This window comes from Notothenia coriiceps, unplaced genomic scaffold (genome assembly GCF_000735185.1).
Source record: "Notothenia coriiceps isolate Sejong01 unplaced genomic scaffold, NC01 NC01_scaffold00016674, whole genome shotgun sequence".
In the NCBI taxonomy this organism is placed as follows: domain Eukaryota; kingdom Metazoa; phylum Chordata; class Actinopteri; order Perciformes; family Nototheniidae; genus Notothenia; species Notothenia coriiceps.
The window spans coordinates 49,620-72,441 of NW_011349375.1; the positions used below are offsets into that span (position 1 = coordinate 49,620).

Below are 22,822 nucleotides of genomic sequence, written 5' to 3' on the forward strand. Positions count from 1 at the left end.
TGGTTGGAGAGGATTGCTTGCAAGGACATTACATAAAGTTTAAGAATAATAAGAATGACTTTGGAAAAATAGGTTGAAAAAGATGTGGTACATTTACTCCTGTGAAATGAATCCAACACATACTGTATAGCACATAGTTAAACCTATAGAGGCACAAACAGTAGTTTTACCTATAACAACATTTACCTAGTTAGTCCTTTTTGAAAACAGTCAAATAAATACATAACACAATGTTAACAATAAATATGAGGATCATTTAGAATATCTCAACATTTAGTAGAACTGAACATATTACTCAATATTATAGAATTAGACAAAAATAGAGTAAAGAGGTGCAATCAATACAATTAAATAATGTATTGTATTGTTGGCTTTAATTATCAGTGATGTATACATTTCTATAATATATGACTCATGGTCACTTTTTGTGCATAAGAACTGGTGAAAGTGGTGATATCTATATATCTCTATAAAATACAACAGCTATAATATCTCAATAATGTTTTCTTTTTATGGTTTTGATGCCAGTGTCACATAATTCAGTGTAAAACTCTCACAGCCAATGAATAAAGGACTGCTCAAAAAATGACAGTAATGTTTTGGCACAAACATGATATCGAGCTATATATTGTTTTACTCTCATTGGCTAACTGGTCTGATAGAGTTAATACTTTCAATTCTTAACACAGAACAAGTACAGTATATGACAAAATTATCAACCTAATGTTTAGGGTAGATGAAAAATGTTTTTCTTATCAAATCCCTTAGTGATTTTATATACAATAACAATGTGAGAATATTTTATCTAAAAATGTATCAAACTTGAATATCAATAACAGCTACTATTCATGAAACACTTCACTATTGTGTCTGTCTATGCTAAAAAAATATAGTGAGGACATGACAGCTCATGGTCAAGCAGAACCGAGCAGGGGAAGCAGCCGTACAGGTTCATCATATTTAAAATATCTGTTTGGATAGATAGGTTTTCTGTTTGACTTGATCCATCTCACTCCTGCCCTGAACATGTGCCATTTATTAAGACCTTTTTGACTTCACAGAACCAAACTGAAGCTTCTGTAAGATGACCTTGTGTTGTTTTGATGTGGAATCTAGATTGTTAAGCTCTAACTATCTGCGGAGGACTCTGTGCCGGTGGGCTTCCTGGACAGAAACCACACCTTCATCGGGTCCTTCTTTCCTTTCATGGTGATGGGGCCTCGATACTCCAAATTAAACTGAGGGTCAGCGTTCTCAGCAGACTGCAAACACCTGGAGAAAAACATCAACACCATCGTAAATCACTCGCGCTCTATGGTCCGGGGGATTTCACTCTATGAAAACATGTTGTCAGCAAAAAACATGAAATTGACTGACCAAAACAGACTGGTTTCGGTTGTAATTGGTCCAGCTTGTCCTTCCAAGTCTAATAATTATATTTTCTTAACAGATTACATTTTTTTAATACTTACATACCAAGTTGCAAAGCTCCTTCAGAACCACATCGTTTCTCTAGTGATACAATCCTATCATGACTTTACACAAATAAAAAAGCAGATGACAATTGGCCCCTGATATGAAATGAGGAGGCAGTTGTACTAACCTGTAGGTATATTCTGAGACATGTATTTTTCCCTTTTCACCAGTAGTTTCTGTACGACTTGTGAGGTTGACCGTGTTTCCAAAAAGGCAGAATCTGGGCATCCTCTGGCCGATCACCCCGGTCACCACCTCTCCTGTGTGGATCCCAATAGTAATCTGGACAGAAAAGAACATGATAAAGGAGACTCTTCATTCTGTCCAATAACAATGTCAGTTATAATTTAATCAAAGTAAATCATTATGACAAAGATATCATTATTTCCTGTCAAACACTGTCAAAACCAAGCTTAAATGTTTATAATATGATAAGAGCTTTGATCATAAGTTATCTGCGGGCATTACGTAAGGCAGCACATGACACACCTGATTTATTAACAAAAATGCAGAATTTGTGTATTATGTGTGTAACATATTTCATAACAATAAAAAAACGAAATGTTGGATAAAGGAGCTAAATAAGCTGTGCAAATATTCAGCCTAATGCTTCTCTTAGTTTGTTGGAACAAATTATTAAAGCTATCATCTGAAAAGGTGCAATATTTGGTGGGTGGATATAAAGGTAACTTTGCCAGAAATCCTTCCATGCACAAAATTAGATATATCTTTTTCTTTAAGGTTTGCAATAAACAAGCAATTTCAAAAGTAGCCCCAGGCAATTCACAGCCTAATATTTACACTTGAACTTGTCTGCACTTCAGTTCCTGTTGTCTTCAGAGCATGAACACGCTGAGCGTCTGAGACAAATGAGAAAGTATTTTTAGACACAGGATCGTGAGATGATTTGAGTCTGTTTCTGCTGCTAAACCGCACTCCTCTGCTGCCAGTGCCATGTCCCGAAATAAACAGCCTTTTGTTAACCAGACATGATTTTCCAAAGCTAAGTCTCAACAGTCATTGATACAATAACAATCTCCAGCAGTCAGTTAAACAAAAGTCTGCTGTTTTTTATCCAACTTTTCAAGGAGCATTATTTCAGCGTCAAAACATGCAGATATACGTTTTTGTTAAAAAAAATTAAATATTCTTGAGGGAAAATTGATTTGCTCGAATTCGCTTGAATTCCAGTGAGCAGTTTGTCAGGTCTGATACTCAGTATTTGTAAAACAATCTCGAAAGATGCCCAAGGTATTTGTGCCAAAACAACAGATGCTTTGCTAAGAACAAATGGTTAAATCATTAAATGTGTGAAGAGAAAGATTGAGAATTGTGACAATAAATACAATACAATTAGAAATATTGTTAGTTGGCAACCATTTGCACACACAAACCATCAACAAATATCATTGTGAGAATATTGCAGCAAAATTATCACAGTTTATAAAGAATAATATAGTTGTTTACTCCATATAAAAATGATTTGGTATGCGCTCAGTGTAGCTTAGCATGCATACAATACATACACATAACAATGTGTAGTTATTGACATTTACAGTTATTTATACAAAAATCAATAAGTATTTAGCCATAAACCTGTCTGAAACATTAGAATCATATCTCACCTGAACTGGTTGATCGTCCACTTTGACTTGTCCAGCGATCTCCAACATATCAAGCGCGAGGTGGCAGATGGACTTGGCGTGGTGTATGCACGGCTCTGGCAGGCCGCTCACTGTCATGTATTTATCGCCCACTGTTTCCACCTGTATAAAGACAAACATCTGGTCATTCCTTATGTTAATTTGATCATAACCAATTATGCTTTGGTTCATGACAAGTCATATTTTCCCACTGTGCTACAAAGATTGTTTTCTTTTTTTAATGCACAGCACAGCTAGAAATAAACTGAAACACCCTGAAATAAACACTTAAACACTTACATCAGCTTTAAGACATGCAGGGCCTCTTTAAGCCCCGCTAAAACCAGAGGACCACCTAGCCTTTCTGCTTGTAGAGTAAATATTACTTCTTTTGGTGACCCAGTGCCTGAAGCCGATTCCCTGGAAGTGCCGAGGTCTGTTTGACTTCTTAAAGTGCATTCTTGTCTGAAAGCCTAGAGTGTAAATCTGCTGCATGAGGCCTATAAAACGGTGCAGTGTCTCTGTAAAACTATACTTTGTTTAGAAGTTAGTGCTACTCTTCCTATGGTGAAAAACCCATGTCAACTGATATAAATACTCTTACTGTGTTCTTGTGCGTAATTGCCTAACATTATTCAACAAGTGGTCGATGTGCTTCACCGGTGCGTTTAAGTTGAAGAAGCAGCACAGAACAGTTAAAAGCCCACACATTTTTCATTTTAGACTTTTTGTACACTTTGATTATTATCTCTCTGCTGCATAGATCCTTCTCTTCGTATGCCTTTACTGAGAGAAATGTACACAAATGCATGATATACTGTCATGGTAAAATTCTTGCTTCCGACCTTGTATACATAAGGGTTGTTCCGAGAGTCTGTCAAGATGTCAAAACGTGTGTAAACATCGTTGAGCAGGTTGACTATCTTGATGGCTCCCTCGGCCGAGGCATGCTTGCTGCAGAAGGCATTGAATCCCACAATGCCGCTGAAGAGGATGGTCAGGTTGTCGTAGCGTTTTGCCGGGACAGGCCGCTTGTGTCGCAGCTCGTTGGCAACAGACGGTGGAAGGACAGAATAGAGCAATCTAAAAGGGAAGAAGGGAAATCATTCTTTTGAGCAAAATTGCAGATGTGGTGTACGAGAGCGGCAGAATAAGCTTGGACTGCCAGACCGAGTTCATCCTTTGGATCAGCATTTTATTTGCTCACCCACCACCTTTTGGCTATTTCGCTATACAAGCTGCTCTCAGATGGAAGGGTGGTGTTTCTATGGTAACTGCTTAGATCATGGCTGCCTGTTAAAAGCAAAATACCTTCCATGATGCATCATGATATGTGGACACATGACACATGCAGAACAAATAACGGTCAGCACACACAAATGTATAAATGGAAATAGGAGTATATTATATACCAAGCTATACATATTCATCTTTAACATCTTATTTCACTCTTACATGTAACATACAAGGGCATACTTTTTTTTCTTAAAGTACATGCCTGAACAGAAGCAAATAAAGCATAAATGTATGTTTTCATTATCGGAAAACAGTGTTTTAAAGCTTATAAAAGGCAAAGCCAATGCAGCAGCTGTTCTCTTTAATATTTAGAGAGGAGCCATGAATTTAAATCAATGTTGGAGGCCCAAGGCATTTTGAGACAGGAGAATGGCGAGAATAATAATATAGGGATGAAAGAGCAATGCTGTCACCCACAAATGACTATGACAGGCCCTGTGTCTGAAACCCAGAGTCCAAACCAACTCTCTTCACCATAACAGGACCTGCAAAGTAGCTTAGGCAAATATCCACTTCTGTATAACAATAGATTTTGACCCCTGTCATCCTACTGTCATGTAAACTCAACATAGCTGTACGGGAGTGACATCTGTTAGTGTCCTGCTGTATCTTCTGTGTTTCTTGTCTCAAAATCTTCCTTAAAAGGGAATAGTTCAGAGGCTACTATTCTATCTCTCTAAAAACGAATCATAAACAATGTTTGCCACTTACTTTTCCAACAAAGTAAGATAAGTGAAGAATGACGGCACTATTGTTCCAGTGTGTTTTGAGGCTGACTCATAACTGAAATATAATGACATTGCTTTGCTATGAAAATAAGTTTAAGGGATATCCACATAATGAACAAATTAGTGATGAATTAAATATTGATGACATTTGTCTTATCTTTACTTTTTCCGTGGTACATTCTGGGCAGTTGTTACATCTTTGGTCTTCTAAAAGGATTTCAATTAAACTATTTCAGAAGATAGAAAATATGATTTGCTTGATCAAGTCCATCTGACAAGGGAAATGCCAGTTTATAAGGTATAACAGTATACCTTGAAATATGATGAAAATCATTACGGAAACTATTTACATAAAACAACTGTGTAAAAGTTCCTCTATTGTTATTCTAAAGAGAGAAATCTAAAGTTGGCAACTCATTAACCAAAACCTAAAGCTGTAGTTTACACCTGAGAATGATAGTCTGACCTGTCTGTCTTTTTCTTCTCGTCCTCCAGGGCCCGGAGGGTGTGCTGCAGACGATCTGTCAATATCTCCAGCTCCTGGGTCAGCTTGTACTCCTCGCGAAACTGCTCACCTAGCAGCACCAGGTCACGCGTGGCGTCATGCAGCGGGATGTCGCTCAGGTAAAGCCCCCTTCGGGTCAGATCATCCAGGTTCATGACACTAGTAATAAAAGGTGAAATAAAAGGTCTTATTTCTATCTGTGGGCAGAAAGAAAACTGCAGACCTTTTTCTGAGTCTTGTTCACCTACTCAATCAGGGTAAATTAAACAGACGATGAGCCTCAAACTGTCCTTCTTTCAGGGCCGAGCCTCCTGCCTCCTGATACATGTCCCTGTTGTTAATGGTAAGGTCAGTGTTGTATGAGTCTTATCTAGTCAGGTAAGGAGGAACGCTCTTACGTTTCGGCCTCTTTTCGTCCTAACCTACAGTAGGAGCAACCTTCTCTGCAAAGTATCTTCGATCTGTGAGGGCAAGATATATTGAACCCTGCTCTCCTGCGTCCAATATATAACTGGAAATGTCTGATTGGTTATACAGGCGCCACAGAGGCTAATGGAGGTCACAACAGAGGAACCCATTTAATAACCAGCACACAGATATATATTTTTTCTGACCATGCACCTAAACATGGCTGGTTTATGAAAGCTTGGAAGTAAAATGAAGCTCAATAAAATACCATGAAATACCATTTTGAAAACACAAACATCATTAACATGCTCTGCTGCCCAAAATACTTCTTCTCACATATCAATCGGTATCTCAAAATATACCTTCACAAATGTACTATTTACCCCTATTTTTTATTCCCATATTATCATTTCTTTGTGACCCACTTCTCTATATTTTAATCTTCTGCCAAAAGGCCTACTGAACACTATGAAAAAAGTAAAAGAGAATTAAAAGTACTAAAAAAAGGAACAAATAATGTTAAGCCCTTGAGCTCATTTCTAAAATACTTACAATTCTGGTTTATATAGTTCGATATTATATAGTGTGTATAACAGTAATGGTATTCTTTAAAATACATTTATGGCATTGAAATATTAAATACCAGGACAGTCATCTCTGCGAAAATGGTAGTGTTCCCATTCAGTGGTGTGTGTAGTCTGTGCTCCTTTCAGGGCAGAATGGATTTACCTGGGTGAGCAAAGAAAAAGGATGTTCTCCGCCTCTGGCAAGTAAATCATCTGTCCTTTCAATCTCAGACAGCTGATCTCCACCCCCGTCAGCTCGTCCTCGTTCTCCACAGTCTCTACATTCAGCAGGCCCTCCTGTCAGGATTACATCACACTTATGAATATTGCATTATGTGTTCTCCTCTAAATCTGCTTCAAAACCGGGCACCAGTTCAGCTCACTCTTTATTTCTAAATCTGTATGGGGCTTTTTGCCCGAAGTGTCACATGCATCTCCCTCCATTGGACATAATTAGTTCAGATCTTATCAATTCTCCTTATCATAGCTAAAGGAGTGGCAGTCCTTTCACAATGAAAGAAATACCAACATTTCAACTGTCTTATTTCAATTAGGATTTCTTACACGTTTTCTGTGCTACTCAAAACATTTGGCTTCACATTTCTCAACGTTACCAAAAATATATCTACCTTGCAGGCTTGAGTAATGAGTAAAAGACGAGTTATTTGTTGGTTGCTGCACAGTTTTATTTTTATGTCGTGTAATATAAACACCTTCTGTCATTTACCCAGTTTGGACTGTAATTAGATTTTTATTTGGATGTGATTTAATGCTTGTTTCTCAGTCAAATGTAAACTAATATAATAAGATGTATTGATGTGATTGATCGAAAGAACACTGTGACAAAGAACGTAATGATGTGGTATATGCACCTTGCTTCGCAGAACGAAGACGGTGTTGATGTGGGAAAGGATGCCATGGAAGCTGAAGTCAATGTGAGGACGGACCAAAGAAAAAACTGAAGGGAGGATACAGGTGCCGGGCTGGAGCTGGGGAATAAAATGAAATATGCATAATTAGTTACATGAGATTAGAAGTTATTGCTTCATCCATAAAATAAATGAATGCTTCAGGCTGGGAATCCTGACCTAAGACAGAGAGTAATTCATGTTAATATAAAACATAATCAGGTGCTGACTTGAGGACACAGTGTTTGCTGCGAGTGAAACAGACTTTATTGGATGTGAATCCACACCTGAGGCAGGACTCGATAGATGGCGTTCCCACACTGTGTGAGCATCAGGTCTCTGTCAAACATCAGGTGGAACGGGAAGGATTTGCAGAACGTGTACGGGCTAATCCGCGTTTCCTGTGTGCCGTTCTCCTCAAAGCCGTCCAGGTCCTCGTATAAAGCCTCCTCCTCCGAGTCCTTCTCCTCGATCAGAAACTTGATGTGGTCACACTCTGCACTTTTCGGTTGGATCATCTGCATAAGATGTAGTTAAAATATAGATTGAATATGGATGTTATTGTTGCAAAAACTGGCATATTCAAGTTAAAATTGCCTAAAAATTAAACATGCCTATATTGTTGCATATGGTCACAAACATTAAATGTTTTCAATTCAATATTTCACCACTGCAATATAAGTGCCACTTATACTATACCATTCATGATGTCATGACCTAAGTCTGTGATTATAGAATGAAGACATTGTAAAGTGACATTATTCAGTGGGTTTATGGGCATAAGGCCTGATGACGTCAAGCTGCTCTCTCTGCACCCTGTTGCCACAGCAACAGTGGCTAATATTTCCAGAAATTGGGTGTCACATTTGGAGCGTCTGCCATTTTGTGTTCTTTCATTACACACACAATTGCTGAAAAATATGATCCTGCCTGAACCATATGATTAGGTTTGGGATAAAATGTCACTCACTTATGAAACAAGGAGAAATCTCCAGTCAAAGTTCAGAGGGTGTTTAAGGATGATAACATGCTGCAGTTATTGGTACAGATTACAGGCTGTTATTTGTGACCTCCACATAAAAAAATTAATTAAAATACCAATGACAGTTTACGATATTGAGTTTCACAAAATCTGATTAACATGGTCGAGAAAATGAGCTGAGATCAGAAATATGTACCTCTGCCCAGGATGAACTGTCTAATAAACGTGGAGTAAATAGACAATATAAACTCATCCACAGTTTGACAGTGTACAAATAAAACTGAGAAAGAAACAAACACCCTGAAAGACTCTATAACTTAGATCTAAAAATATCCTCTGACTCACAGACATTAGCCAAAACCTCTCTGCGCAGTTGCCACAGCGCAGCAGCGTTCCTGTTTGGGTGTTTTGGAAGTTTCTGTTATTTAATCCTCACATTATAACCTCTTCAATTACACCCTGAGACACATAATGCATTACAGGGACTAAAAGGCTTCAATAAATGTTGAACCATAAATGAACAGAGGAAAAAGGAAACACATCAAGCCGTCCTCAGTCATTAGTAAAGTGATTCATTAGTGCTGCACAAACAAAAGAGAATAAAAACAGCCATGCACACCTTCATCTCTATCTCTGTCCCATGGATCTGTTGAGCGACAGTTTTAATGATGCCAATCACAATGTCTTGCAGGCCTTCTCTCTCGGAGTAGTAGTGAAGAATCAGATTGTTCCCCTTCTCTGCGTCGGTGCAGCGGAACGAGGGAGCCCTCATACCAGGATAAATGGTACCCAGGTGGTCATGTAGAGCGTCCAAATTCTGAAAATATAGATGAATTATGCAACATTCAATCAAAGTTAATTAAAGCCTGGCTGGGATATAATAAGTTAGATGATGAGGCGGTACATTAAACATGAAATATTAAAGAAATATAGGACTTGAAAATGAATGTTCAAAATGAAGCGGGAGAGGTTGAGACATCGTGACTTTCGTCCTGAGTAATGGTGGAAAAGCTAGAGCCTTAAATTCCCACAATGCACCACAACAGCATCTTTAATTTTGAAAGTCAAAGTCTCACAGCTAAACTTAGATGACCCCAAGGACATCGTCAAGGGTTATTTTCTCCATTGGCTGAGCAGCACTCTTAGAGATACTGTATGTAAACATGTCTAAAATCAGTGAAGTGCCCTTTTAAGATTGCATATTTACAAACCATTAAGTTAGTAGTATCCACTTTTTCTACATGCAAAGAGACAGCTTACCTGCAGGAATTCACGAACATTGGATCCCAACACTCGCAGGATGGTGTCGTATCCTGACTCTTGGCAAAATTCGAAAAACATCTTTCCAAACATCTGCAAGATGTCTCCTGCATCGATCTCTGAAATACATAAAGGATCTCATCAGTATCCCGGAAAACAATACACATTTTTGATTGTGTTATAATACCCCACATATATAGTATACTAAACAACCGTGCTGTCACTTACTGAGAACTTTACTTGCAGCAGCAACAAGATCGTATGTTTTGCCGTCTTCGTAAATGATTCTAACGAGGAACTGACCCTCGATATCAAGCTGAGCCTCCCTCCTGAAAACAAAATGAAGCATTCAGTCATTAGCAAATATCTAAGCATAAACAAACCTTGAACTCATGCATTTGCCTTTTCAAAAGAGGTTTAATTGTTACAGTATTTTTACGGGACGTATTAGTCCTGTGTGTGGCCGACAGTAGGAGTATTCTTGATTTGTATTACAGTAATAAAAAAAGTTTCCATATAGCTTTGAAGTGTTTGTGTGGTCCTAAAGCTACACTTTTAAACAAGTGCAGATTTTCAGGTTTTGATATAACGCTGATCAGAGCGCAGAGAGCATCTGCTATTTATACATCTTACAACCCACTTTCTACAATATTGTCCGAACACTTAATCATGTTCTGATTAGTACTGTTTAACTGAGAAAACAAAAGTGATTTACAGGCCTGAGCAACCGCCACCATGTTATCAGGATGTGTAACAGCTGAACACACATACCAAGCCTTGAAAGCTTTTCAAAAGAAAATAAGATTTTATTTTTAAATGATCCAGCTCATCAAAGGTCTGAAAACAGACCAACAATGATAAATTGTGCGTAAAAAAACTATGAGTACCATTTGCAAAGATAACACAAGATGCAGCTCAGATCAAGTGTTTTTTGGATGGCTAAAGAAGGACCACTTTAAAAACATTTACACAGGACAGCTGCTGCTGTTTTTTGTAATGTTTTTTCTAATTCTTCTTTTTTTTAAGGCAGGGTCACATCTGGGGCACTTATAACCAAACATTTCAACAAGCAGAAAAATGACATGTTACTATAGTGGAAGACATTCATCCTACGGTACGTCTAAATGTTGTAATGGGGTGTACCATATGCTTCCTATATTATACAAAAGGTTTGCAGAACGCAGTTAATAGCCTATGAATGTTGGAAAGTTCAGTATATTGTTAGATTCAGTAAAATATTGAACTGAAGCCTTTGAAGTAGGAACAGAGGTCATACCCTCTGTATTTCTTCTGGGAATTTGGATTTTTTGCAACTTGGATGGAGTTCACATTCTGCATCTGGGGATATTGTTTATATACTTGTCTGACAAATAAATAAATATAGGATCCATCTTTTTCCCACTAGAATCGTATTCCTGGCAATCCCTGTCCTGTGTCTCCTAATATAGTGGTTTTAAAATGTTCATATATACTTAAGATTTAACCTATTAAACATGTTGATAAAGCTCTTCAAAACCTGTGAAGTTTTTATTCAAAGTTTAAAAGTTAATCTTTTTGGAGGGTCATTTTGGGGAATAAAAGTTATTTTATCAAAACTTTTCAAATGTATAAAGAAATACTATACATTTAAACAAACTGTGAGAACTTTATTTGAGGTCCCTGGTTACCTTTTTTTGGGGAATGGCAGGTTTCTGATGACCTCAATATTTATAAAACCCTGTCTACGGTCCTGCTACGAGGTACTTGTACTTTACTGGAGTGCTTCTATTTTGCTTTGTACTTCAAACGGTACTCCACTGCATTTATTTGACAGATTGAGTTACAATTTAGCGGTTTTTTTCACACATTTTTTAAATATGATACATTGTTTTTCAGTGTACCGACGCAAAAATAAGTAAATAAAGCCCAAAAGATGAGTTTTAACATCAACCAGCTACACATATAAAATTGTATAAAAAAATCAATATATTTTTAAATGATATCTTGTAATATAATATAGCACCCACAAGGAATAATGGCAGGCATTGTGTGTACTTTCAATTGAATAGCCTACTTGTCCGTATTTTTGCATATGTTTTTACATAAATAAGAATCCAGGCATTTTTTTGGTAACACTTTTATTCACTATCAAACATTTCGGTTGTGGTCATAATTACATTTCTATACTTTTTTTCTTTTTTTTTGAAGCTCCTGACTAAAATTTGAGTTTTTATGGGTCAGAATATAAATGTGATGTTTGCTAACTTTATCTGAGTGTCTGTGAGCCTGCAGGATGGATGTTAATCATTACAGTGAGTCAGAGTGCTGTACAGTAGCCCTGTGTGTCCCTGTTGGTCTGCTTGGCCACAGTGTAACCTATGATACCAACAGGGTCGAATAGTAAACACACACTCCAGAGACTCACTTGATGTCTTCCCATACTTCCGGGCCGTAATTCCTCAAAACGAGGAGCTCCAAGGCGTGATTCACAAAACCATACTGTAAATGTATAAATACAATCAATTATGGAAAATCTACGAGCAGCGTGGATATTATTTAATGGTAACTTTACTAGAAATATATATGCATGTGTTTACACAATATATTACATCCTAAATCTATACTTGAACAAAAATACATGTGCATGCATATTCTGTTCAATTATAATCCTAATACAGTTCAGTATATCAAGACAATTATTGTAGGCTATGACTGCTACGGTCTCTATCAGGAAATGTCTAACGCAAATACACCACGTCGAGCGACGAACACATTATATTACCAGCAATAATACATAATACAAAATCCTAGTAAACATACCATGATGACAGTAGCTGTTCTTCTCCCTTATTTTTAAGCAAAATCCGTTGAATGTGACTCAACATTCATCGTTTGGTACAGATGCTGAGTGTCTCTGCGCCCATTCCCCCTTTTTTCCCTCAGCTGGTAACAGACAGCGAATCTTTCCAATAGCAGATCAGAGCCGGGATTACGTAAACCCCCTGACCAATGAGAATGCAGCTGCGTTGTCCAACTGATGCTAGTGAACCTGAATTCACCGCAGGCAGCTACATCGTTTCTGATATTGAACATCATGTGTTACACTATGAACTGTACAACTAATCATATCTGCCAACTGTAGCAAAAACAAAACATAGATAGATATCTTTAAAAACATGTATGAAATCAACATTTGAAAAAAGTACTTTACTTTATATAACAAATGCTGCTCCTTTTGTTTTTCTACAATAAAAGAGTCCTTTATTGAAAATGTAGTGAAAAATGCAAACATATATATATGGTCATCACTAAAATGTACTTCTAAGTGATAATAATAATACTACAGTTGCAAAAAGATGTATTACAGCTGAAGTAACAAAAGTAAATTCCACACATACTGTATTTACACATGTCATTTTAAAATGACTCCTTTCAGAGGGGAACATTAATATATATTAGAAAACTTCATTATTAATTCACCATTGTTGATGATTGAACATCTAAAGAACAATTCAATGTTGTAAAATGTCAAAAGGAAGCTATATCTAACAACTTTATGTGCTTTATGGATTGTTCTGTCACTACAATACATTGTCAATATATTGAGCTGTTTTTTATTACATCTTAATCTCCAAATTAACAAGTAACTACAGCTGTAATATCATGATTTGTAGTGGATTTATTGTACAATATGTTACATTTCATTGCAGGGTATGTGAAGCAGAAGTATAATGTAAAATAGAAGTTCATTAGTACAGTAATGTTCCACCTGAAACGTGTAATTACAGATATAGAAAGGCCTTCATTACTTTAGAAAATGTAATTTGCTACTTCACACCATTGTATATCATATCGTAATGCTCATTAAGCATCGCACATTTCTAAGAATTCTATGTTTTACACACTGTAGAGTCACGTATTTGAATGTCAATATTTATTGCGCTTTGATAACATTACATTACATGAATGATTAAAGCACATCATTATGAGGGATACAGTAGAACATTCATTGTATTTGTGTTGTCTTGTATTCCCGCTGTTAAGGAAAGGACTACTGTGAACCCAACGTAATAAATATAGTATAAACATGTGTGCAGTGAGGAAAAAGTAAAAAATACATGTTACATTAATTATATCAGGAAACACAATCTTAGAATGCTTTGTGTGTAATAAATGGAAGTCTATGTTACATGTTATAACAAATATAATCTGAGTTTAAATAATAAACCTCTGGAAAAAATATTTAGCCATATCTAAATAAAGAAAAACAGCTTAAATAAAATGAAAAATATAATATCCTGCCTGTATATTTCCCATAAGGCACCTGAATCTGCTCTGAATCTAAGTTTAAAAAGTCAAGGGGGTCCCTAACATTATAATTTCGTAATTTTTTCCAAATTATTTGTTAATAAATTCTCCCATTAAACTCACAACACCAATTACATTTTCTGCCATACCAAAAGGCCAATGTACTTTTCGCAGGTGCCTAATGGACAAATCTGAATGTAGTAGGTCCGATATTTACAGAAAACCATCTCGTTAAAAACATGTTTAGTAACATCACATTGAGAATAAACATCCAAAATGTAACATCATATTATGCAAGACGATATGTTTAGTTCTATACAGCAGTCCAGAAGCAGCTACTGACTTAAACAATTGTACGCCAAAATTCTGAAATGAAGAACAGTCAAAGAAAGCCACGTTTATAAGTCAAATTTGCAGACATTACTCCTTCTGGAAGAAAAATGAAGGAAGTGAGTTTTTCTCTGCGCTACACTCTACATATGGATCATTTTACAGAGACAAGACTCATGTTTGACAGCAAACTGACATGTCAGTTATTAACAGCTGCAAGAGTTTGACAGATAGACAACATCATCAATATCTAAACAAACCTAAACAAAACATACAAGTTGTTCGCACTGTGTTCACTGGATACATTTATATTTAGTCAAATCTAACATTTTTGGGCTCTGCAGCATCTTGACTTTATTTCATAGTCAGTTATGAAGTTTTGAAGGACGGCTCCAGAAAGTAACAAACACCAGGGATGTCTTCTGGGAAGTCGGCAGGAAGCTCCTGTCTGCTCCTGGGAACAAAGACAAACTCTGGCCGGTGCTTCAGCAATCTGAGACAAAGAGAACACAAATAAAACATGAATCTAAAGACAATATGGCAAATTATTTGACAAAAGAGGAAACACAGTGCTCTTTTAAAATGTAGTTTCCTGTTCAGAGCACTATGTTTTTTTCCCTCTGAAGAAAACGGTTCTGGTAACTAACCACTTCAAACAGTACTTTAATTTACAATACTTCCAGTCAAATTTAATCTAAGAGGGGAGTTATAAGTAAGCATTGTAATTCTAATGGTAAATGCAAGAGTGATTTGCAACCTGTGTTACCTCACCTGTGGGTTGTAGGGCTGATGTTGATTTTGCTAGGCAGGCTACCGGATTCAAACTTGTTAGCCAGTGTGACATTGTTCCCGAAAAGACAGTAGCGTGGCATCCTCACTCCAACGACCCCAGCCAGTACTGAACCAGTGTGCACACCAATGCGCATCTGAAGGAAAATACAACATTCAACACGATTCAGGCTTTTGTTCATCAAAGTTGCTCCACTTTTTAACCATACATACTCGTAGTTTTGGTCATAAAATGAATACAGATCCTATATTTCTTCAGGTACAGTATAGTCTGAAAAGTTAAAATATGGATTCTTCAAGCAATCCCACATACACATCATCCTGCTGCTGTCTTGCTAGTGCCAAATTCTGAGGCTGAAAATGGTCCCTAACATACTCCTTTTTTTGGAAGACTAGCAGCACTATGTATGTCGTGGTATTATTTGTGGGATAGCCTTTAGCTTATATCATCTTCAATTAGATGGCTGTCAGGTGCAAAGAAGCTAAGCAATGTGTGAACAAAGGCAAACAATAAGCTACTCCAAGCAATGCACACACATTTACAAAAAAGCTTTGCAAATGTTTAATTAGGAAATAGATTAAATTGCAATATTTGTAAGGCCCTACTGACCAATTTACGGGAGCAACTGTAGTGTGTAATACTTCTGTGAATTAGGGGCGTAATGACATGAAGAGGAGAAACATCTTAATATGTGACTGTTTTTGGACAGAAAAATGCCACGTATCATCTATTTGACTTTGAAATATTTGAATCAACCAACTCAATCCAAGACACCATACTTAGTACGGCTGGATATTTAGATGAAATAGAATTTGCGATTTTTACTTTTTACTTTTATATAGTCAACATATCTTAATACTTCCCATCTAATAAATGTTTTGTAGTTATAATATAACAGTCACACCCTAAATCATGTAGGTAGGTAGTTGCTTTCTTAATTTACTCACTGCTTTATTATGGCAAATATAAGACATTAAAATCGTCATTTTAATGTCAGCAGCTTTTTGTTATAGAAGGGGTTTCTCTTCTTTTCAAAATATAAGATTTAAAAAAAAAAATGAAATTAATTAATTAAAGCTTCAATAGAGTGTTTGTATGAGTTCTCATTTGCATAGTTTAAAGTTACATCATCAAGTTGATTAATGAGTATGACACCAATCAATACTTGACCCTCACCTGTATTTTTTCTCCAGTTGGCGTCATCACTTCGTCTGAGAGCCCCATCATCCTTAAGGCCATTAGTGCAATTTGGACGCTGTGAGTCTCGCTCTCTTTGTGTAAGCCACCAGCTACACAGTACGCATCACCAATGGTCTCCACCTGGAAACAGCCGATGATCATTATAATCATTTCTAACCCGGCAACTGACACAGAGAAAACTATAAAACTTTAGCGAGATGACAATGTGAAGTGGATATTCATAAAAGTCTCTTCACAATCTGACTTGCTCTCCATCTTGCAGCAGAAGACAAAGGGCAGAAAACTCAGGCGTAATAAAACTTACATTTTAATAGTACTTGATCCCTGAGCATATTAACAAGTCCACAAGGTTTTTTTTTCTCCTTCTTGGAACGAGTAATTCTGGACTGGAGAGCACTCAACGACTATGTGGCAGAGACAAAATGAAACTATTTTTAGGCTCATACATGTGGAGTGGAAACAGGGTCCTGAAGGAACCTCTGACTTCCTTGCGTTTTACGAGATATTTGTCAAACATGCTGCTCTCTGTGTTATGCTTTCATGACACTTTGATTACATTATCCAACCTCCCTGGAGATTAGCAGCCCTTGGCAGACACTGGGTAGTTTGTTGAGCTATACTCTCAGTCTGTCTTTTCAACCTGTTCAGGAATAGTGTGTTATCTTGTTTAATGGAAAACACAATTTCTAGGAAACGTAGGCAAATATTTAACTTCATAAACCCTATGCCAGTTTCTGATGTATTAAGTACCTATTATTATAATTATTGTCATTATTATTATTTGTATTATTATGATTATTGTCATTATTATTGGTAGTAGTAGTAGCAGTGGTAGTGGTAGTAGTAGTAGTAGTAGTAGTAGTAGTAGTAGTGGTATTATTATTAATTATTTTCATTATTATTATTAGATACAGAAAAGTGCATGTTTTTTTTCAATCTGTGTGCTACTGTAGATTTTAAATATACATATTACAGTTTATTTTTTCACCAATATCAGCAGCTGGAAGGGCAATAACTACTGTACCATTGAGGACACAGAGGTATTGTCCTTATTAATGCATTTTGGAGTATTTTGTTGGCTAAATATAAAAAATCTGTCATAGCATTTGACTGCAACAGAGTAACGCAAACAAAGTTTGTCTGGCAGTGTAGACATTTGGAGGCAGAGTTGTAACATTAATGGGGTGTCAGAAGCACAGAAAATAACTTTTAAGCATTACAGGAAAGACATCTAGATGAGCTCTCTCTTACTAATCATGTATTTGGGGCTGAGCCGTTGCAGATACTTGTTTCTAATTGATCAGAAACAGGTGTGGTCTAAAGTGTTAGCCTTGTCATCATCTCAAAACAATGCTCAACAGTACATGCTTATATTACATTTACCCACCTTGTAAATGTCAAGCTCCCCACACTCGTGGTCAAACCTGGTGTACAGCTCGCTGAGCATGGTTATCACTTGCATCGGGGTACAGCGTGAGCAAACAGCCGTGAAGCCCACGATGTCAGAGAAGAGCATCGTCACGCGGTCAAACTTCTTGGCCTGCACCGTCTGGCCCTGCCACAGCTGTTGTGCCACAGTGCCAGGGAAGATGGAGAAGAGGAGGTCCACGGTCTTCTTCTTCTCCTCCTCCAGAGCCTGGTGAGCGTGCTCCAGGGCGGCCTTGGCCTTCCCCAGACGCTTCTTCAAACCGTCCTGAGCTTTGGCTTGTTCACCAACCAGCACCACATCACGCAGTGCGTTATGTATCGGGATGTCTGACAGGTAGAGGCCGCGGCCAGTGAGCTCCTCCAGCTTGTCCACACATGGTGAGCCCAAGAACAAGATGACATTTGACTCTGAAACGTAGATCATCTGACCTTTGAGGTCCATAGGCTGAAAGAAAAATCAGATGATCAGAAAGGTAATACTTTTGTGACATTTGCTATGTATAACTGTACCTGTTTATGTATAGCTGAATGAATTCATTTTGAAAAAAGATTGATAATGATAACTGTGAAGGCTACATACTGCAGCAACAGACTCTTCTTATAAGTAAAAGTATTTCTTATTAGAGTTCACAATCCCCACAGCCAAACAAGGAACAATAATGTTGCTTCTCTATGTGACATCGGTGCCCTTGAAAATAGACAATATACACATACATAAACCCCCTATGTAAATATATATAGACATTTAAACATTTGAAGTAAATAAAAGCAAACATGTCTGTCTGATATTCACGAAGGTGCTGCAGTCCTTCACCCACAACAATAAACAACTCCAAATGGTTTGTTTATGTTCCAGGAGAAAAAAACTTGTTTTCATCATTCCCTGCCTTTTCCTCTGGAGTCACAATGAGGTTGACGTTTTTGGATCAAAGTTACAGGCCTCGTCATCTGATCTTGATGTGTTTCCCTTTTCACCGATATAGAATACATCTTTGTGAACTGATCTCCTGACCCTTTATCTACTGCCATCATGAGGTCAACGTTTTAATTTATCTAGAACTTTGGTTTATTACTAATAGCAGCATCAACAGTACTTTTGCCTCTGTTTACATTTACTTTTCCATGACCAAAGATCAAACAATATCTCTGGACCTCAGCTGTTATTTCTAAGTTTAGACATGTCTTCTTGACTGTTGTAACAACAATATATCTATCAATATAGGTATATATATATCTATCTATATATAGATAGATATATATTTTTTGGTAACAGAACAATTAACAGAACAATTTTTTACCTAGCCACTAACAGTAAAATGACCATGAGACGAGTAGTGTTATACAGTAGTTATACTGTAGTAATCATCTCTGGCTGAATGTCTTTAAACCACTGCTATGTTTACTCACTGATATAAAATTCTTGTCATGGCGACCAATGCTCTGGAACCTCACATAAATAGCACAAGCATGGCTGTGCCTTTGATGGATAAAATGGTTTGACATTTGCTTCTGATCTCCGTTGGGGTCTAATGTTGATCTCTACCTCGGGCGCACCAGAGTACACAACACTAATAAGCCTGACTGCTTATAAATAGCATGATTGTTCTCCCTATCTTACCAAGAAGACAATGACCCGAAGACCTTTTTTGCCTCATTAGTCAGTGACGTAACTTTTCAAGCTATATCTCCCAGACATGTCAACATACCTTCCCTGTTTTATCTGCGATGGAGTATCCATGTGTGATCCGAATGAGGAACTGTGTGTTTAGCATGGTCAGAATTCCTTGAAAGGTACATTTGATTTGGGGAGAGACAATAGATAAGTGTTCTTGGAAGGTAGACGACCGTCTCGGACAATCTTTCCTGAACAGTCTCTTCCTGAGCCCGTGTCCTATTTGTATCAAAACAAGGTCTTGGTCCAGGATCAGATGGAAAGGGAAGATGGTGGAGAACAGAGAGGTAGGAAGGGTCCCAGCTGAGGTAGCCCGCAGCGGACTGGGGCTCAGATCTTTAGCATCCTTAACCACAACTGTGTACAGAAGACTAGGCTGCGGGCTTGACTGCAATATGCTGTCTTTAACACCGGGGGGGTCCATCAACACTTCCACAGTGGTGTGATACAGCAGGCGGGCAGCAGCTTTGATGACTCCAGGGAAGAAGAGCTCAGTAGTTGGGCGGGGGTTGAAGAAATAGACAGTAAGCAGACCTGCATCCTTGTCTAAGCACAGCACCGAAGGTTCGTTTACACAATCCTTTCTGTCCGGGTTGGGCGTCGAGCTGCTCTGTTTCAACAAGACATTGAAGCTGTTGAGGAAGTCGTGGAGAGCCCCCCCCACCACCCCCAAAATGTGTCCGTCCTCCTCATAACACATGTTGAAGAGCTCCTCGCCAAGAGCAACTTTTAAAGCTTCCATCTGGATTGCTGTCAGGACAGATGAAGGGAAATAGGTGAAGTTGTGATGCCCTGAATACACAGAATTAAAACATTTCATTTATATATTTTTTACAGGCTGAGAGTTTGATCTTTAATTACCTGTTTTGGCTGAGTACATGTTCATCATTTCCACTAAGTGCTCTGGTTCATCACTGCAGCTCTGATAGTCTGTGCAGCAAATTATGGGACTGCGAGATGAAAATGATTAAACTCAGACGTACACAAACTAATCACTGGACCATTCATTTTTTAATCAATACGCTATAATAGAGTTACAACTACCAATTGTTTTTCATTATCAGATACAGTGCTTAACATTTCTTTAACTAATCCACTCATTGCTTTGCCTAGAAAAAAAAGTGAAAGAGGGCAGTTACATTTTCCTAAAGCTTTAAATGTCTTATGTTGCTTGTCTGACTAACAGACCAGAACACAAAGATATTCTGTTTACTATCATGTATGCCCCCCAAACAAGCTGCACATTCTCACATTTGAAAAGCTGCAACCAACTAATGCTTGACATTTTTGGAGAATGAGTCATTATCTCCTTGCCATTTTGGATAATAATGTGTCTTTCAGCAGATTTGTAAGGGATGTCTATCTACCTCCTGGTATCCATAGCAGCCTGCACCACACCTTATTGTTGTTATCATCATAAATATCAGACTAGTGAGAGCAGCAAGGAAGATTAGTAATGGATTGTGTTTGGTAAACAGAGGGCTGAACGCTGAGAAACCTTACCATGGTTGTCATTTTAATCTGTTAGTAAATGCCTGTAATTTACAGAACTAGTTGTGTTAATTGTTGGAGGATCAGTGTGTTGTTATTGATGGCAGCTGTATTTAAAAACACATGTGTTACCTTTGAGAGTCCCTGGTTTGATCTGATAGTCTCATCATTCGTTGGAGGGCAGTGTGCAGCCTTTGAAACTGTATGACAAAGTGTTAAGCGAGTTAAAGGTCATCGTCTGGCAAGGCTAAACAGCAGCTTTAATTTCAGGAACGCCAACAAAATATATATTAATGTATTTTCTGAAGCCATATAAAAAACACATCTTTAACTAAGTATTCATGATGTCTGTGCGTTAAGGCAGAAATGCGAAAACACACAACAGGAGTCAAGATGCTTTTTTTCTCCATCACAAATGTAACATATAGCCTACAGTAGAAGTTGCATGATGTGAATATGAATACATTATTTTTGATAACTCACCTCGGGACATGCCAATTTTCGTATGCTCTGCCCAAGTGTTTGCAGGTTAACTTTGGCTCTGCTTGTCTTCTGTTTAGGTAGGTCCTCACCTATCTTTCCGTGCACGTCTTTAGAAATAGGCATTAAATCCGCGGCGTCAGTTGAGCGCTCCTCAAAGTCTCCGAGCTCATTATTTTGGGCGCCGCTGCTGCTGCTGGAGAACGGACACTCTCCTGATATCTTCAGCTCTTTCAGCTTCGTGCAGAACATCTTTCCCGCTGTATGGTCTGCTGTCTCTGCGCTTCTTATCTCATATCGGAGGGAGACAGTGCTGGTCGAGCAGCTGCGGTCTCTGAGAGAAATTCCATCATCTGGTGTGCGTGCTCATCCAAGATACCTTCCACATCGCGAAGCGCTCATTCAAATGATCAGCACCAAAGCCAGAGACCACATACAATATTAATTGAGAACTGCACGAGCAAATGATGGCAGGGAACTATCATTACCAAAAGCCAATGAGAAACTGGAGAAAAAAGAGCACTAGGCCAATCCATGCGCAAGTGGGGCTGGTGTACTGTAGCTGAACAACCTATCAGCAATGAGACATTATTTCCAGGCGACTTACTCTCATGCAGTGCACTTTTTTTATTTAGATCAGTCTATAGAGTGGCATTCATCGTACCATAGCATAAACGAATAATCATATTTCTATGGTATCCACAAATGGTGGTCTTTATGGTGATATTGCCACTATAATAATCTTGCAGAATACTAATAGTTGTACCTATTTGCTACCATTTTATTTAATACTCTAACCAAAATACTTAATTTGTGAATGTGTTTCCTGCACACAGACATACACACAATACACACAGATCCCTGTATTGGAACTCCCCTGCTGTATTTCCCCTGTGAAATACCTGTGAATGAACGCCTGTCTGATGTGTCAGATTATAAATAGCAAGGTTCCTCCGCCGATTTGTGCTTTTATTAAAGCTCAATAAAAAAGGCCCCTAACTCTTTGTTTAATCCCCTGGACCAGGTCATCAATGCCAATGTTGTTGTTATTGTATAGGTCTGGAACTAACAACCTATTTTATTCATATGCAGAATGGTCAATAAATGCTCCCATTCCTATGAAGACGACATATTGAGCATGCATGAAAAGCGACACATCTTCACATTCAAGAAGTATAAGTATCAGCAATTGCTTGGGTACATTTCCTTTAAATTTAGTTAGGTCAATTTAACCAATTGACACATCTGTTTGAAGGACTTGGGGAGTACTACCGCATGTGTGGATAAAGTAGTATGACGCCTTTGTGGCTCCAGAGGGATCTGTGCAAAGTCTGATAAATTGTCTTAAGTGAAGTCACTTCGGTTGAGTCTG

General features: G+C 37.8%; 2 protein-coding genes across 3 annotated transcripts; both read right to left on the minus strand.

Annotated features, from left to right (window-relative positions):
• Positions 1–6: 6 nt before the first annotated feature.
• gucy1b1 (guanylate cyclase 1 soluble subunit beta 1) lies at positions 7–12,670 on the minus strand. Its single transcript, XM_010776034.1, has 13 exons — positions 12,572–12,670; positions 12,177–12,250; positions 10,001–10,101; positions 9,773–9,891; positions 9,132–9,329; positions 7,818–8,048; positions 7,495–7,611; positions 6,786–6,919; positions 5,610–5,807; positions 3,965–4,202; positions 3,102–3,242; positions 1,604–1,758; positions 7–1,272 (listed from the first exon to the last, which is right to left on the minus strand). The coding sequence occupies exons 1-13, from the start codon at positions 12,572–12,574 to the stop codon at positions 1,128–1,130; spliced, it is 1,854 nt and encodes a 617-aa protein (XP_010774336.1). The 5' UTR covers positions 12,575–12,670; the 3' UTR covers positions 7–1,127.
• A 799-nt stretch (positions 12,671–13,469) lies between these two features.
• On the minus strand, positions 13,470–21,871 carry gucy1a1 (guanylate cyclase 1 soluble subunit alpha 1). 2 transcript variants are annotated; one of them, XM_010776035.1, is made up of 8 exons: positions 21,454–21,871; positions 21,103–21,170; positions 20,341–20,429; positions 19,514–20,229; positions 17,767–18,252; positions 16,356–16,499; positions 15,161–15,315; positions 13,470–14,882 (listed from the first exon to the last, which is right to left on the minus strand). In XM_010776035.1, exons 1-8 carry the CDS (start codon positions 21,700–21,702, stop codon positions 14,759–14,761), a joined length of 2,031 nt encoding a protein of 676 aa, XP_010774337.1. In that variant the 5' UTR covers positions 21,703–21,871; the 3' UTR covers positions 13,470–14,758. The 2 variants fall into 2 exon arrangements, with proteins under 2 accessions (XP_010774337.1, XP_010774338.1); XM_010776036.1 differs by lacking the exon at positions 13,470–14,882 and having other exon boundaries at positions 15,157–15,315.
• Positions 21,872–22,822: the final 951 nt, after the last annotated feature.

Bases quoted from the DNA above. Each gene is read 5' to 3' on its own strand.
- gucy1b1 (XM_010776034.1), bottom strand. The intron at 8,049-9,131 runs GTGTGCATGGCT...CATCTTATGCAG, and splicing joins GGACAGAGATAGAGATGAAG to ATGATCCAACCGAAAAGTGC. The intron at 6,920-7,494 runs GTGCATATACCA...TAATCCTGACAG, and splicing joins TCTTCGTTCTGCGAAGCAAG to GAGGGCCTGCTGAATGTAGA.
- gucy1a1 (XM_010776035.1), bottom strand. From the start codon at position 21,702: ATGTTCTGCACGAAGCTGAAAGAGCTGAAGATATCAGGAGAGTGTCCG. The intron at 20,430-21,102 runs GTAACACATGTG...TTCATCTCGCAG, and splicing joins CAAACCAGGGACTCTCAAAG to TCCCATAATTTGCTGCACAG. The intron at 15,316-16,355 runs GTGAGGGTCAAG...ATTTTCCTTCAG, and splicing joins CAACTGGAGAAAAAATACAG to ATGCGCATTGGTGTGCACAC.